Raw genomic sequence first — 16,589 nt, 5'->3', positions numbered from 1 at the left:
ATATTCATATTAGCCAATCGTGTCTTTTAACAACGTTTAAGTTATGATACCATCAATCACCCTTTGGCTATGTTATTGATATAATACATGTGACAAATCGACCAATTAAGTCGTCTCTCTGATCAAAACAACTTATACGAATTCAAAATCAATCTGACATATTATTATCACATAATTAGTTTTACAAATCGAACTAACCACACATTAACCTGAATATCTATATAGTAAAAATTGTTATTGGTGAAAGTGGATCATATACTCGTATATATAAGCAACTAGATAAACCACATTAACTTCTAGATGTAGACTTAAAGAAAATAAGAATCATTACATCAAGAATATTGAGGATAAGTGAATTGGCAACAAAGCATTATGTCTGCAAGTGAATGGATTGGACGGTAGTTAATGCAATTGTACATGTATTTACAGCCGCCATAATTAAGAAAGTGGGATTGGTTTTATTAGTAGTGGTTTGCGAATGCGCATGCGATTACTGAAATGTCTAAAAGGTCAAACTTAATGGCTTTCAATTATTCATTATATACACCAAGGAATCTTTTTCTTAATTCTTCTTTGGATTTTCTTCTTAAAATATTATATTGTTACATATCTTTATTGCTGACATATAAAAATGTAACCTTTTTGCTTTCCAAACTAACTAAAACTTTACGGTAACTTTAAAATTCATAACCAAATTGCTCATATTCGTACGAAAGAATGATAGATGAACAGCTACTTAAGGATCTTTTCAAATTTGATCAGACTTCTATAGTAACATTCTATCGAAGATCGGATTCTTATCCCCAATTCCCAACAATATATTTGAATGATTGCTAGATATATACTGTATTAATAAGTAAACTTTATTAACGGTTGTACATAATCTTAAAAATTTAAGGTTTTTATTCAGTATTTTTGCCAAATATTTTGATGAGCAGTCTAATTCTTTCGTTCTTTTTTTGTTAAAAATTAACAACTCTAACAGTACTGAATATTTCTGAAGTGAGCTAATGATTCCAAATTGGTAACAATATCTTAAACGGAAGGTAAAATGCGGGTAAGTCTGGTAGAATCTGTTAAATTGAGGTAGCATAAATTTTACCACAAAAAAAAAAGCAGAAAAGGATTATAAGATTCAAAAAAAAAAAAAGTAAATTCACTTAACCTTCTTTTTTTTATTGTCAACTGATTTTGTTATTGATAAACTTGTTGGAACCAAGATAATAGGCCAAAACTTTTTTATAATCATATATATTAAATAATAATTGTATTTAAGATAATAGGCCAATATAAGCTATAGGTTAGCATAGCGCTGAAATTAAGAGAGTTGGGTATGTAGACGTTGACGTGTAATATTCATGATAATCATTGCAAGCAATTTTATTTATTTTCTATACTAAGAACTATTTCAAATTGTATACATATTACTTTTTGGTGGAACATGAAAATGTTTATAGATTGCTGATTAATATTTGAAGGAAAAAATAACAGAAAAATGGATATATACTTGAATCGGTTTGATAATATATTGGAACAAAAGTGAAAAGCTAAATTAATTAATGCTACTGTGCTAGTATATTACTATTTTTATCGAATTAAATTGGACATCGAGTCTCACTGAATTCACAATTTCACATGTTCAACAACTATTGAGTTCAGATAGCTAGATAGCTAGTGGTTTTAAATTTGAGTATTAATATGAGTTTAGAACGATTAAGAAACCCCCGATTATTGAAAAATAATAATTAATTAATAGTGACAGCAACCACTATGACTAAGAAATAAAGATGCTTAATTTTATCATACACGATTAGAGAGGTTCTCAAACTCTATATAACCCTACATTGGAACACATATAGAGCCACACACCAATAATTAATTAGACAAAAGATAAGAGAGAATAGAGAGAGAGAGAGCAATGGCCAATGCGAAGCCCTTTTGTCTCCTCGGCTTCTTTTGTCTGTTATTACAGTTATTCTCCATCTTCCATATCGGTAAATACATTCTTCCCTTATCTAATTACGTTATGCCATGTGTCTCCATTGCCACTCTAATACATTTATCTATAGATACCATATACTGTACTATAAGAAGTAATGATATTCATTCTTTCACTAATTTAATTTCCACCATTAGAATTTAAATATTCTATAAACTATTAAAAATTGTAGGAAATGGGGAATTGGAGATGAACTATTACAAAGAGAGTTGTCCAAAAGCGGAAGAGATAATAAGACAACAAGTGGAGACGCTTTACTACAAACACGGTAACACAGCCGTATCTTGGCTCCGTAATCTCTTCCATGACTGTGTCGTCAAGGTATATTCACCGGAATTCATAAGACATAGATATCTATACGAGTTTGTCCCCAAAAAAAAATGTCTATATGAATGTTCATGTGTGTGTTTTTATTTTATTTTATAGTCGTGTGATGCGTCGCTGCTGCTAGAGACAGCGAGAGGTGTGGAATCTGAGCAGAAATCGAAGAGGAGTTTCGGTATGAGAAACTTTAAGTACGTTAAGATTATCAAAGACGCACTCGAGAAAGAGTGTCCTTCCACAGTCTCTTGTGCTGATATTGTCGCTCTTTCTGCGAGAGACGGTATTGTCATGGTGCGTTTATGCAAATATTTACATGCATTTTATTTGGGATTTTTTTTTTTTTGTATTTGTGGTGATTAATTTTTGGTGAAATTAATAGTTGAAAGGGCCAAAGATAGAGATGATAAAGACAGGAAGGAGAGATAGTAGAGGGAGCTACTTGGGAGATGTTGAGACTCTAATCCCTAACCACAATGACTCTCTCTCATCTGTTATCTCCACCTTTAACTCCATTGGCATCGATGTCGAAGCCACCGTCGCTCTCTTAGGTAACCATGTTTTAACTACTTAAGTAGGATGTCATTTCTGTTTTCCGTTTAGTTCAAGTTTTTTTCGGATAGACAAGAATTTTACTGAATTAAAACCACATTTATCCGGTCGAACTTTTACTAATGTATTTAGGGAGTATACTGTAAATTTTTATCTGAATTTTTTTAATTTTGACATACAAAATCGATCACTATAAACGAACTTTTGTTTAGTTATTGGGTTTGGTATTTGATTCGGAGATGTAATGTCTAGTGAAGTAAAAAGATATATCACAGAAATTTTCTTAGAGATACTAATTGAATTTCCTTAAATAAGGATGATATCGTTATTTTATTTTATTTTTAATTATAAAATGATATTGTTTTTTTTTCTTTTTTTAATATAAAATGATATTGTTAGTGATCAGTCAATGTATATAACCGTAGGTGCTCACTCAGTGGGTAGGGTCCACTGCGTTAACCTAGTGCACCGGCTATACCCAACGATTGACCCTACTCTCGACCCAAGTTACGCCCTTTACTTAAAAAAACGTTGCCCAAGTCCAACACCGGACCCGAACGCCGTCTTGTACTCCCGTAACGATCGTGAGACTCCGATGGTTGTGGACAACATGTATTATAAGAACATCATGGCCCATAAGGGGCTTCTTGTCATTGATGATGAGCTAGCCACCGATCCCAGGACCGCACCGTTTGTGGCCAAGATGGCTGCGGACAATAATTACTTCCATGAGCAGTTCTCACGTGGCGTCAGGCTCTTGTCCGAGACCAACCCGCTCACGGGAGACCAAGGGGAGATCAGGAAGGATTGTCGTTATGTGAACTAATATTGATGGTCCTTGCATAAAGGATATATATTGTGGAAAAGTAATAATAATAATATATATGTGTATGAATGTCTGTCAATGTTTTGGATTCAATAAGAAGAAATACCAAAACCGTTGTGGATCAGAAAGATATGTTTGGATCGTCCCAAGGTTTCGATGGGATTTTTATTTTTTGTCATTTGTTGGTATATTTGGTGAGTGATGTCGATACAACTACCGATCCGGACATTCGAATATTAGTTCTAAGTTATAGTAGTGCCAAACATATATAAAGCACATCGGTTAGATTAAAAACTAGATCATAAAACTAAATGATACATAAATCCAAAACTTTTTCATTTTTTTCTAAAATGTCAAGTTTTTTTAGTTTATATTTATAAAAAGAAATAGATATCAACTTCGGGGAATTTAATTAGCTAATGTCATCAACTTATTGACTCCAAGGCAAATCATGATCGTATTTGTTTTAGTTGTGAGATGCCAAACGAGTTGGGTACTTTCCCATGTGTCTCCATTGACTCTTTTCACAATCATTTCCATTATTATAAGAGCTTTTGATAATTGGTTTCTATTTAACCATCGACGAATAATTTGGTCAGTCTCGTCTAGTGTCCAATTGATAGACATATCTTAGCATTTATGATTACAACGAGATAGATCTTGACCTCTATATTAAAATTCATCATTCATGTATATTACGACTAAATTGATCTTAAGAAGTTCACATACATAGTTATGTTTGGCTTTTGAACAACAGCTGAGATGCTATTGAATTCCTAGGGATAGCTTTCAACTGCTCCATAATCGTCTATTTATCTTCTAAGTTAGATCTAAGAGAGATTGTCTTCGTCTTATTAGTTACCAAATCTAGATTACCTGCAATAGTGCGGATGATCACCTAACAAAGAAAAAAAAAAAAAAAAAAACTAATTTGATGGGCTAGACTTTTAAGTAAAAGGCCTTAGGAGAGTTGGGCCAATCTTTGACTAAGCCCCAAGAGTCATAAGACATCCAAAAAAGTTCCTAATGCATTTGTTAATTGGGAAAAATGTCATTAAAATCCCGAACTTTGTTAAAACGTTGATTTAAATCCCGAACTTTATTTGAAACGAAAAAAATATCAAACTTTTGTTGACTTTTCTAATAAATCTTAAACTTGTGTTGACCGCGCCATTTTAGTCTTGCCGTTATCTGGGTTAACAGACTTAATTGACAGGGTTAATTAGACGTTAACAGAGACATAATTTGCAAACGACACAGTTTCGTTTTTAGTAAACGACGTCGTTTTATCAAAACGACTTGCTATGTTTTCCCCCAATTCGATCAGAAATCGAAGAAATCACAAGCCCTAAAAAAACAAAATTTCTCAGTTCTCTTCTTCTACGACAGAATTGAAATCGATTTCGAAAATTGGATCTTCCTACGCAATGAGTTCAAGTTCAGCGTCATCGGGTGTTGTCCAAAACCGTGGTTTTCCGGTGAAGTGTTGGTGTGGAGATGATGTGACAATCTTCACATCGAAGAGTGTTGATAATCCGGGCAGACCTTTTTTTCGTTGTGAAACGAAAAGAGATCCAAAGACGTGGACAAACAAAAAAGATGTAAGTTTGAGTTTGAGTTTGAGTTTGAGTTTGAGTTTGAGTTTGAGTTTGTGTTTATGTTATGTAACTTAGCAGCTAATCATATCGGATTTGGTTTGATTGTGTAACAGAGTCATTTGTTTAAATGGGTTGAGGATGCTGTATACGAAGAGGTTGAAGATGTTTTACCAAAATTTGTGATCATTGCAAATGAGCTTAACAAAGCCAAATCCGAGGCAAATGAGCTAATTGTGATGATACATGAACTAAAAGAAGAAGCAATGTTGAGTAAACAAGAAATCTGCAAGTGGAAAGTGTGTTTGAAAATATGTTTTTTTGGCTTTGTTTGATCAGCATTTTCATTCTTTACATGATGCTTGGTAAGGCAAAAAAAAATGAATTTGTTGTTGCTTAATAGTGTAGGTCTATCTATCTTGTTGTCTTCGGCAAGCTTGTAATGACAATGTAGTATTTGTGACTTTTATGACTTTGTAATGTTGGCTTTGTTGCTGTCTTAATAAAACTTGTGAGTGTTTGGTCTTTATTTTTCTTGGGTGAATGTGAGTGTTTGGTCTTGATATAAGGTGTGAGTGTTTGGTCGGTGTGAGTGTTTGGTCTTGATATGAGAATCGGAGTAAAGAGATGGAATAATTTCACTCAAACAAAAACTTGTCTTAAAACTATGAGTGATTAAAAGTAGTTAACCAACATGTCTTAAAACTTGCCGAACCAAAAATCAAACAACAAAAGAGACAACAAAAGAGACATCTCAAGTTATGAAACAATCCAAATACCAACAACCAAAGACCAATCGATGTTCTCATGTCAAGTTTGAACACTCAAACCATGATCTCCATCCTTCTACTCCTTTTCGATTTTTTCCTTCTATTGTCACCATCTAACCTGTTACCATTCTGTTTCGATTTTTTTCTTCTCCTATTGTCAACGACAGAATGAGACGGCCTAGTAGAAGGCTCGTGAACAGCAGGAGCCTCGACAGAAGCACGTCATAGCTCAGCAACAGACGGAGGCTCGATAGCAACAGACGGAGGCTCTATGGAAGCAGACGGAGGCTCGATAGAAGCAGACGGAGGCTCGACAACAACATGAGGCGGCTCAACAACAGGAGGAGGCGGGTCGACATCAGCAGGCAGCTTCTTTCTCATCATTACAGTTTCGAATTTCTCTTCCTCGATCGACAAAAGAGAATTGAGAATTTTTGTTTTTTAGGGCTCGTGATTTTTCAAATCGAATTGGGGAAGTTCAGTCTTTTTGATAAAACGACGTCGTTTACTAAAACCGAAACTGTGTCGTTTGCAAATTATGTCTCTGTTAACGTCTAATTAACCCTGTCAATTAAGTCTGTTAACCCAGATAACGACAAGACTAAAATGGCGCGGTCAACACAAGTTTAAGATTTATTAGAAAAGTCAACAAAAGTTCGATGTTTTTTTCGTTTCAAATAAAGTACGGGATTTAAATCAACGTTTTAGCAAAGTTCAGGATTTTAATGACATTTTTCCCTTTGTTAATTCAATCATCATGTGATATGTGAAGATAATCTGCTGTATGTAGTAAATAAATTTTGAAGTCATCTGATTGTAATAATGTAATAATATATAGAAGTAAATGTTACTTATTGGGCTTCTCTATTTTACTAAGATGCAAATGAATTAATATTTTATAATTTATTTATTTTGTCCTAAGTATACATGTCTTTTTTGTCTTTTGTCTGAATCTTTCTCGTCGGAAACACAGATCTCAGTTCCTTACAGAAGAATCTCCGACTCGTTTCTTTGCCGGCATTCTCAGATTTCCGGATACTAGCCATGAGCAGTGATGGTTCCGCCGGAAAGGTACGTCTCCGTATTTGTAATTTCCGATGAAATCGAACTGTGTTTACCAATCACGCTCCTCTCTGATCCATAATTGGTTTTTAAGTTCCAAATCTCTGTTTATTATTGTTAGATCTGTTATGAGCTGAATAGAAGAAGATCATCAATTTAATCTGTTGCTTGTTGTGTTGTCTTGATCTTGATGATCCTCTCGCATGCATTGTTTATTTTGAACATGATCTGGTTATTTACAGGGAATTTCAATTGTATTCATGGATTAGTTTCGTTAGGTTTACATGATGTCAAATATCTCACTTTGGTATGGATTGTTGCATACATTGTTTGTGAATTTACAGGCGGTTGTTGAAGCCAAAGGATTGAACCCTGGATTGATAGTGCTGCTTGTTATTGGAGGTCTGCTTGTGACATTTCTCATAGCCAATTACGTTATGTACATGTATGCTCAGAAGAATCTACCTCCAAGGAAGAAGAAGCCTCTTTCCAAAAAGAAGCTCAAGCGTGAGAAGCTGAAGCAGGGAGTCCCTGTGCCCGGCGAATAGATTCCAGCTTCTTCAACAGTCTGTGTTTTTAACCTGTAATCACAATGTCATTGAGACTTTTGTATGGGAGAGTAGCAAACGTCCCTTGTTCTGTTTTGGTTAGACTACAAAAATTGAATCTCATCAACTTCTGTTTTCCCTTCACATATTTGATTGCAGTTGTAGAGTCTATCATGTTCACTTTACTTTATTTGTCCATATATCGTTGCCTTTTGTCGGATCCAAAGGGTTTCCCCAAAACTCTTACGTCAATGTTAGGCTTTGCGAATTGTGAAACAAATGAACATTTCAGACAATGTCAAAAGAAATGCGTAAGCAATAAAGATATACATATGTTTGTTTTTCGATAGCAAAAGAAAGACACACGACAAATTACATCCAGAGAAGGCCTTATTCAAAAAGTAAGCAAAAGACAAGGATCATGATTCAAGTTCCACAGAAACACTTGTTTTCACAACGTGTGTAAGCTTCAGTCGACTCAATATTACAAGTGCTCTTTAGACCACTCGACTCTATGTAAGCTTCACTTACGACCCATGGTTTGTTCTATGGGTGGCATCACAACAACGGTGGACTGAGCATTGAAACCTGGGTGAAGAACCTTCCTGCGGAGCTCACGCCCTTCTTGGCAAAGGGCACATGTATGGCAAAGGACATGTGTCACAAAGTCACAAGTCGTCTCCAAGTGTTCCCTTTGCATCTCGTCCTCTATGCAGCCACCGCAGCAACCACAAGACCTGTTCATAGCCTCAAAGCTTCCCTGTTTTTACCCAAAAGAGTTAATCAATATCTTCTTACACGGCAACCTTTTTTCTCCCAAACTCACTTCTCTATTGTTTAAATGAAGGAAACATAAATCATTACCTCAAGGTTAAACTTTCGGCGAATAGCAGAACGGCTAGAATAAGAGAACCATGGAGCAAGACAGTTCCAGCCAAACAAAGAATTACCAACAAAGTACAATCCCAAATACGTCAAGCAATGGTTTGAAAATGTTCCCGGAGCAGACCCAAGTCTCTCTGCATTAGTTCCATACAACACACAAGGAGCCACACTTCCAAGAAGACCTACACAGAATTATCCATTATCTCATCACTAAAAAAACTTTCATCAAACACATAACAAACATTTCTAAAATCCGAATCATATCTAATCCTAAACCCATTTATCTCTGAACTTCAATAAGATCTAAAGATTCAATTTTTAACAACCCAACCAAATTTAGAAAACAAATTACAATCAGAAATTATACGAATTCAACGAAATACTCACAAACTTCGAGATCGCTGCTGCAAAATTCATCATTGCGACCAAGACAGGTAAAAAGACCAGAATTCCACTGGTTTCTCCTGATCGGCTCGCCAATCACGCTACCATGGCTCACAGGCAATCCATCCGCCGTCCAGCCGTATTCCTCCGCCGCGGGAGGAGGCACAAGAGGCGCCGCCTTGGCATCTCTTTTCGAGCAGATCTTGCCGTCATTCTCGTTCACCTTCAAGAGAGGACTCGATTCCTCATATTCGTCGCCTCGTTGAGCTTCACGGCTATCTTCTCCCGCCATATTTTGCTTAGAAAATTAACGCAAGATCAAATCTGCACAAAACGATTTCTTTGATCTAAAAGAAGAAGAAAAAGTAAAGAAGAAGAAAGAGACTTTAACTAAATTTATCGACCGTCCCGTACGCGTTAAGATAGTCAAAGGCACCTTCACCGTCATTACCAATTACTTAACTTGGAAATATTTGGATCTCATTAACATATGGGCCTAAAAGCCCATTAATATCTGGGCCTCAAGGCATTTTCGTGATCTCCACAATATTTTGCAAGTCTCTTGATAAAACTCATCAATTTATGGGTAAACCATTTTTATGTAATATAAGGAAAATATATCTGTTTTTAGAGATGTAGAATTTTAAGAACACAAACATAGTTGGCATAACAGAAAAATAAAACTATATCAAAGACTTTTTTTTGTTTAGTGTATAAGTGTACGAACGAAATTGTTTGTTTAGTTACATTGTCATAGATAGGACAATTGAAAAATATTACATGGTCAGGGAACCACAAGATTCTCTACGATAAAGAAAGCTTTTAAAGCTCTAAATTTCAGCGAAACTTCCCCAAGTAAATCCAGCAAAGAATATAGTAATCGTTTCAATGTAAATTTCTCGAAAAAATACAAAAGAAAGAGAAAAAAAATGTAAACGCATCACGTAAATCCCAACCTTGGGTTCTGTCGATAACCCATCTCGGGAACGAGTCTCGCTGGCTCCGAGTTACAGCGCGTGAGGATCAGACACTGTCGTGGTGATCCCAAAACGCTTCGTTTTGGTTCTTCACTCGCTGCTGATTCTCTTCTTGAATCCTCTAATCTCTCTGTTGTTTCTGTAACGCTTGTCTTCGGTTCTTCCGAAACTGATACATTTTCCGACGAAGCGTGTCGTTGGAAAGGAGCTTTATTTGTCTCTTCTTGATCTTCAAATAAGCTATTAGCTGATGAAGGAGATCTATATGGTGCAGATCTACATCGAGTTAGTAAAAAAGCGTTTCTCGGTGGTGTAGCTGTGAATGATTTACATGAACTTGCTTCTTCTTCTTGGTTTTCTTCTTTTCGAGTCTCTTCTGGTTCCTCTGGCTCCACCGTGGAGCGGCCAAAGATAGGTTCACTTCTAGACGAACTTGATCTCTTCTCTGATTTTTTCGAGAAACTAGCATGAGAAAATGATTTCCATTTACGCCACACAGGGCTAAAGCAAGTAGGTTTGATTATTCCGGTGAAAGAATGACAGGGAAAAGCGTTCTTGACCCACCCGCACCGACGGCTCTGGCGTCGCCTTTCTGTTGCACCTCCGGAGACTCGAGCAGTTTCGGGTTTGGGTTTCTTTGATCGGTTTATCCTTACTTGACCCATGCAAGTGACTTTAGGTGAAGTTGGTTCTTGTGTCTCCGCCGCAGCAGAAGCATTTTTCCGACGGAAAAAGATAGGTCTTCTTGAACGAGAACGGCTTCTGCTTCTGCTTTTGGTCCGCAAGAACCGCATGAGTAGAGGCGGGTTTTCGGTTCGACCCGGACTCGAAACGGGTCTAGATGAAGAAAACCTCATCTCTTTTTGTGTCTAAGGATTTTTTGGTACTGAAACTCTCACTCTTTTTTTTGGTTCCTCTGGTCCCTCTCTATATGATTCAGATCGAACACTGTGGTTTTATATTTTTTAATGTTTTGTTATGTTCACACGTTGGGTTCAGAAAAATTGACGGCCGAGATCTTTTCTATAAGAGGAAATCGGTGGTTCTACTTAGCTAATCCTTTTTACTAGAAAAGTTTAACATTTTGTACTTTTTGTCTGTATGCTCTCTAGTTGTTTGTTGAGATCTCTTGCTGCTAGATTCACTTTTTGGGACACATTGCTTTGTATTTGAAGCTAGAAAGTTTATATCAACATGATCTAAAAAAGTATTTTAAGAGAACTACATTGAGGTAGTTATTTCTTTTCCTAAATTAGTCATTGGTAAATTACATCGTGACATTTATAGAACATTGCAGAGCATAAAAGATTGAAAAAAAAATGAGCTGAGATTTGTATGTATATAAAGAAAACGTATTAGCATAGCTTTCTTTCAGATTTAACGGTGGAAATCATACAAAACTTTCTTGCAGAACAATGAGTATATATATGAAGGACTCGTTAACGAAAATATTAGTTTAAATCTAGATATCTTCCAGTAAAATATGAGTTTCGCCTTCGTATATGATACGGCAATAACTTTGGGACCAACTAATTTGCATATCACATGTTGATATCTCTTTCAGTTCTACTCATTCTTTTTTTTTGAAAACAACAAATTATTGGCTGCAAATGTTTTTTGGTTTAACTAGTGCTTCTCTAATTGTCAAGTATCTTAGTCTAGAGTTAATTACTTAAATACTAAAAGGCTGTCGACAAAATCAAGCTTGAATCTCCTTGTGGTATCTTCAACTCTTCGTTGTCTGCTTACGAGTGGTTTACTCAGTAATTATCTATAATATGTTATTTTTTTTCCCTCATCTTTTAGTTGTTGTTTCATTACATTGAAAAGCTTGTAATGTCTTTATATGGTATATATGGATCTTATGAGTGAGGCAAGATCCATGATGTTTTTGATCTTAGAATGTATATGATGATCTTAGAATGTATTTGACCGCCCACAAATTATTGTTCATTGGGATTATATCTCTAGTCCAACTCCAAGCAATCGAAATGGGTCCTGCTTTTAAGAACAACAGTATATGTTTAAGAATAATAACTTTATATATTCTCGATTTTAAGATCTTTTGACAAAACCTCCTTTTCGTTAGGAGCGTACTAATTTCCAAGTGTTTGATTAGTGGGGTCTCCGTAAATTTATTTAGAGTTTCTATCTATTTATTAATAGCTCAATTAATTAATCTATACTGTATCTAAACATCAATTTATATATTTACTCTTGAGACCAAAACTGTCAATTTATAACATTGGATAGTTTCTTAATTCTTATTATATATTTTTCAAACACTTTTCAAGACTAATCTCCACATTAGGTACTCTCTCTAGAGATAAAAATATTTATCAAAAACATTTTTATTTATTTATTAAGTAGTAGATAAACTACTGTGGCAAAATCGTAAATGTCTAAATGCTGATGAATTTTTTTTGCTGCTCCAATCTGGTTTAGTGCTCCATATACATCCACGGCCAAAATGAATCTATGGCGGCATTAAGATTCATTAGTAAGCAACGATTATATTAATATAATTGTTTTTAGCAATGATTTTCCGTAATTTCCCAAATATGTTTCAGTTAATGTGTTCCAATCCCAACAACTGGTTGTTGCAAAAGACCACCAACGCAAGCAATCATCAAACATCAAAATAATCTTACCTTAGCGAACAAACAATAACTACACAATTCTCATAAAGCTCTTATATATCACTAACTTCACACATTTTGTTTTCCACAAAAATAAAAACGGAACTCACTCAAGAAACCTTCTTCCTTGAAGAGAGGGTTATGGGATCTCTAGAGAGATCAAAGAAGAAAGCTCAAGTATGGAAGAAAGCTGTGATCCATTTCTCTCTATGTTTTGTAATGGGTTTCTTCACTGGCTTCGCTCCTGCTGGTAAGGCCTCATTTTTCTCTAATTTCGAAACGACTTCTTATACTTCTACAAAATCTCCGATTCCTCCCCAACCTTTTGAAAACGCTACATACACACAACATTCCCTCCTCAATAGAACCTTGATCAATTCCCAAAGCCAAGCTCCAGCTCCCGCAGAGTCGCGAGAAGCTGAAGGAGAAACAAGATCTCTCTCCGAGAAAGAAGATGAGAATCAAGTAAAAGTGACACCAAGAGGACTAGTGATTGTTGTAACTCCAATAATAACTAAAGATCGCTACAAAAACGTTCTTCTTAGGAGAATGGCCAATACCTTGAGGCTAGTTCCACCTCCCTTATTGTGGATAGTCGTGGAAAAACACTCGGATGGCGAAGAAAAATCTTCGTCTACAATGTTAAGAAAGACCGGTATCATGTATAGACGTATAGTCTTCAAGGAAGATTTCACAAGCTTAGAATCAGAGCTTGATCATCAAAGGAATCTAGCTTTGAGGCACATTGAACATCACAAATTAAGCGGAATAGTTCATTTTGCGGGACTAAACAACATATATGATCTTGATTTTTTCGTCAAGATCAGAGATATCGAGTACGTAAATAAAACAACATTTTCTCTAACCATCAAGTTATAAAGTTTTTTCTTAAAAAATGTTTTTCTTCTTGTGCAGGGTATTTGGTACTTGGCCAATGGCATTGTTATCGGCTAATAGGAAACGAGTGGTAGTAGAAGGGCCTGTTTGTGAATCTTCACAAGTATTGGGGTGGCATTTGAGAAAAATTAATAACGAGACAGAGACAAAGCCTCCGATTCATATATCAAGCTTCGCTTTCAATAGTTCCATACTTTGGGACCCTGAGAGATGGGGTCGTCCTTCTTCTGTTGAAGGCACCAAACAGGTAACTTCAGCCTCAAAGTTTGTATTATCTATACAAATTTCGTTTCTATTAAATTTTATTGATGAATGTAAAAGTTATAGAGCTTGAAGATAATTTAAGTGTTGAATGGGTGGGTTGGTAAGTTTGCACAACCTGGTCATTTAAGTGTTAGTTGCTAAATGATTCTAAGTTTCTAACCAATTGATTCCGTTAATCATTATGTTAAATAGGCTTATTAAACACATAGCATTGTCTTCACCTGAATCCAGAAACGGCCCATGTCCATTTAACAGAAGGGTAGCTATAAACACATAGCAATAGCATTGCATAAGAGGGCTTAGTTTAAATCGAATTTGTCGCCGTATTTATATTATTTTTCACATTTGTTTCATAAAGTAATTTTTTTCTACTATATTGTTTTTTTTTTAATGTTGCATAGGATTCGATAAAATATGTGAAGCAAGTAGTTTTGGAGGACGATACAAAGTTGAAGGGACTTCCGGCACAAGATTGTTCCAAGATTATGCTTTGGCGTCTCAAATTTCCCACAAGAACACGTTTAAGCACCTGATTTGCTTTATTTCATTCTAATCTCTTTCAAATTAGACACTTTTCCTTCTTTTCTTGACAAAAAAAAAAAAAGAGACACTTTTCCTTTTTTTTTTTTTTGAATTTATACATCACAGTGAAAGATTTAAAATCAGTCATCTAGAGTGTAGATTTAAAATGCTAAATAAATACTATAGTTCTTAACATTAATCATTTAATTTCCATAACATGATTATAATATGCTTGCAAGTCGCGCATGTACTAGACGATATTCATAGGTAATCAATAGGAATAATTTCAAAACATTATGGTAAGATGCAACCAGTCAAGGTCAATAGCGCAAATTAGCTTGTGTACATGGAATAATAGTACCAACGGAACTCTTTAATTAAATGTAGTGTAAGGGACATGGACCGACCAAAATTTTGGGATATCAATGTCCATAAATCAAATTACATACTATGACCATATAGTATGAATTAAATAATAAATATGCAGGTTGCATTTAACTCCCGGTAACCTATTGCGGTGGCAACTGGGAATTCCTAGGATCCCCGAAAACTGAAAAACAATAATGGCCACACAAACTATGAGTATGCATGATTTATAAAACCAAAGAACAAAAACGTTACTCGACGAAACTTTTAGGTGTTTGTTTCCTCCAACCTAATATTTTAGGTTTTAGGAGTCCACGGTTTGTTTTTCAATGGTAGTTATATTATATGTGGTTGTTAGGTAAGTGGTAGTATATTTTGACTAATTAGTAGTTTGACATTATATTAGGAGGTCGACTCATCTTTTTCAATCGTGAGATAAAATGGTTTTTGAAAAGTGGACTTGGATTTGTACAAAATGAATTCGCAGACTCCATTTATATAATGTCATATGTGATGCATGAAAAATAGATAGTCCCGTCTAAACTCGGTGTCAATAACTCAACTTGTGATACTACAGTTTCCTATTATAAATAGAATTTTCATAACTTTTTCCTTTTCATCATTTTTTTTTTTCATTATTAGGATTTCGAATACCGGTAAATTGAGAAAGAACTACTGTCTTTTTTCATAGAGAAAAAACTACATGATCAAATTTGTAGGAATAAAAACAGATAATGGATTAAGGTGTATCTATATAATATCTTGGTTACATAAATAAATAAATCGTATATGGTGCTATATGCGATTACTATGTAATTCAAAGAAACTCTTAAGTAAATTATAAGAAAGAACTGTACTGAGGGATTAGGTTAGGTGCATCTTTACGCAAAAAAAAAGTGGAGTATGGGAATTAAAATATAGAAAGTATACAGAGAAATGCATGCTTAGTTTTCATTTATTCAAACAATAAAAAGAAAATAAATTAGAAAAACGAAAGAAACATATATTACCGTTAGCAATTAAGTAGCAAGCAGCAAACATGAGGCCGAACAATGGCACGTGACTCTGGCGCCTCAACAAGCAACGCTTCTCTTTGTCTTTTATGTCTTATTCTTGTTTCTATTTTACAAGGATCCTCTCGTTTTTTTCTTCAACTTGATGCAATTATCAGTCCCACGAAAAATTGTATTCTTTCGAAGTAAATATTTAAAGAAATACTGTAGAAGGTCAAGATGTTAAAAATATTTCCCTACATATTTTAGACATATTGTTTGGTATAGTGTCTATAACTGTTTCTTAGGCAAATTGTAACAACGCTTAGACGTCTATTGAATATATTTTTTTCTAATGTTGTTACTCTTTAGTCTTTAACTTCTTAAGAGTGTCAATGCATACTAGCACGTCTCAAGAGCAAAACCGTAAGAAACTCTCTGTGTTAATGTATTAAGACTTTTGTTTGTTTGTGTAGTCTTAGTGAGATGGAATTGAAGAAAGAGGTTGACGTTACATTTCTTTGAGGCTTTGAATGGTAGTTATATGTTAAAACTTTAAACAATTATGGTTATGGAGTTACTGATAGTAGTAACACGTACGTTTATAGTAAACAAATTTTGGTTGGACACGTTTATAGTTAATTATGCTACATATGTGTTGGCATTAAACTCTACTCCTCCAACTCGCAAGTGACAAATCCGCAACACCTAATCTTTAGAGTATTTGCACTAAGTAAAAGAGAAAATAGACTAGTAGAGCGTTAATTTGTCCATTGAACAATATTGCTCATCTGTTTCTGTACTCTTTTCATAACATCTTTAAAAAAAAATTGAATTCTACTTCGTTTTAATTTACCAAGTTAACTCATAATTTTACCATCAAAAACACAGTCTCAACCTGTTTCATGAGGAACGGTTTATATTTTATACCAGACATTAACGTATTAAAGCATAATTCATGGACGAACATCACCTGACCTTTTGGTCGGA

The 16,589-nt window shown here is 34.9% G+C and overlaps 6 protein-coding genes across 7 annotated transcripts; 4 read left to right on the top strand and 2 right to left on the bottom strand.

Annotated features, from left to right (window-relative positions):
• The first annotated feature begins 1,768 nt into the window (after nucleotides 1–1,768).
• AT2G37130 (Peroxidase superfamily protein) lies at nucleotides 1,769–4,002 on the top strand. Of its 2 annotated transcripts, NM_129269.4 has the most exons (5): nucleotides 1,769–1,994; nucleotides 2,172–2,320; nucleotides 2,426–2,614; nucleotides 2,703–2,871; nucleotides 3,298–4,002. In NM_129269.4, the coding sequence occupies exons 1-5, from the start codon at nucleotides 1,919–1,921 to the stop codon at nucleotides 3,696–3,698; spliced, it is 984 nt and encodes a 327-aa protein (NP_181250.1). In that variant the 5' UTR covers nucleotides 1,769–1,918; the 3' UTR covers nucleotides 3,699–4,002. The 2 variants fall into 2 exon arrangements, with proteins under 2 accessions (NP_181250.1, NP_001118461.1); NM_001124989.2 differs by having other exon boundaries at nucleotides 1,972–2,320; nucleotides 3,298–3,868.
• A 1,012-nt stretch (nucleotides 4,003–5,014) lies between these two features.
• Nucleotides 5,015–5,819, top strand: AT2G37125 (GRF zinc finger protein). The gene is made up of 2 exons (NM_001336626.1): nucleotides 5,015–5,299; nucleotides 5,410–5,819. The coding sequence occupies exons 1-2, from the start codon at nucleotides 5,126–5,128 to the stop codon at nucleotides 5,626–5,628; spliced, it is 393 nt and encodes a 130-aa protein (NP_001324832.1). The 5' UTR covers nucleotides 5,015–5,125; the 3' UTR covers nucleotides 5,629–5,819.
• Nucleotides 5,820–6,961: 1,142 nt separating this feature from the next.
• On the top strand, nucleotides 6,962–7,959 carry AT2G37120 (S1FA-like DNA-binding protein). Its single transcript, NM_129268.4, has 2 exons — nucleotides 6,962–7,134; nucleotides 7,470–7,959. Exons 1-2 carry the CDS (start codon nucleotides 7,108–7,110, stop codon nucleotides 7,671–7,673), a joined length of 231 nt encoding a protein of 76 aa, NP_565859.1. The 5' UTR covers nucleotides 6,962–7,107; the 3' UTR covers nucleotides 7,674–7,959.
• Nucleotides 7,890–9,371, bottom strand: AT2G37110 (PLAC8 family protein). The gene is made up of 3 exons (NM_129267.5): nucleotides 8,946–9,371; nucleotides 8,538–8,740; nucleotides 7,890–8,433 (listed from the first exon to the last, which is right to left on the bottom strand). Exons 1-3 carry the CDS (start codon nucleotides 9,232–9,234, stop codon nucleotides 8,197–8,199), a joined length of 729 nt encoding a protein of 242 aa, NP_565858.1. The 5' UTR covers nucleotides 9,235–9,371; the 3' UTR covers nucleotides 7,890–8,196.
• Nucleotides 9,372–9,640: 269 nt separating this feature from the next.
• Nucleotides 9,641–11,182, bottom strand: AT2G37100 (protamine P1 family protein). The gene has a single exon (NM_129266.3). It carries the CDS (start codon nucleotides 10,774–10,776, stop codon nucleotides 9,883–9,885), a length of 894 nt encoding a protein of 297 aa, NP_181247.1. The 5' UTR covers nucleotides 10,777–11,182; the 3' UTR covers nucleotides 9,641–9,882.
• A 1,371-nt stretch (nucleotides 11,183–12,553) lies between these two features.
• On the top strand, nucleotides 12,554–14,529 carry IRX9 (Nucleotide-diphospho-sugar transferases superfamily protein). Its single transcript, NM_129265.3, has 3 exons — nucleotides 12,554–13,394; nucleotides 13,474–13,702; nucleotides 14,121–14,529. The coding sequence occupies exons 1-3, from the start codon at nucleotides 12,700–12,702 to the stop codon at nucleotides 14,250–14,252; spliced, it is 1,056 nt and encodes a 351-aa protein (NP_181246.1). The 5' UTR covers nucleotides 12,554–12,699; the 3' UTR covers nucleotides 14,253–14,529.
• The last annotated feature ends 2,060 nt before the right edge of the window (nucleotides 14,530–16,589 follow it).

The sequence above is a fragment of the Arabidopsis thaliana genome, chromosome 2, assembly GCF_000001735.4.
Source record: "Arabidopsis thaliana chromosome 2, partial sequence".
NCBI classification, from domain to species: Eukaryota; Viridiplantae; Streptophyta; class Magnoliopsida; order Brassicales; family Brassicaceae; genus Arabidopsis; species Arabidopsis thaliana.
Note: the sequence above shows the minus strand (reverse complement) of the source record. Positions and strands in the feature narration are given on the sequence as shown.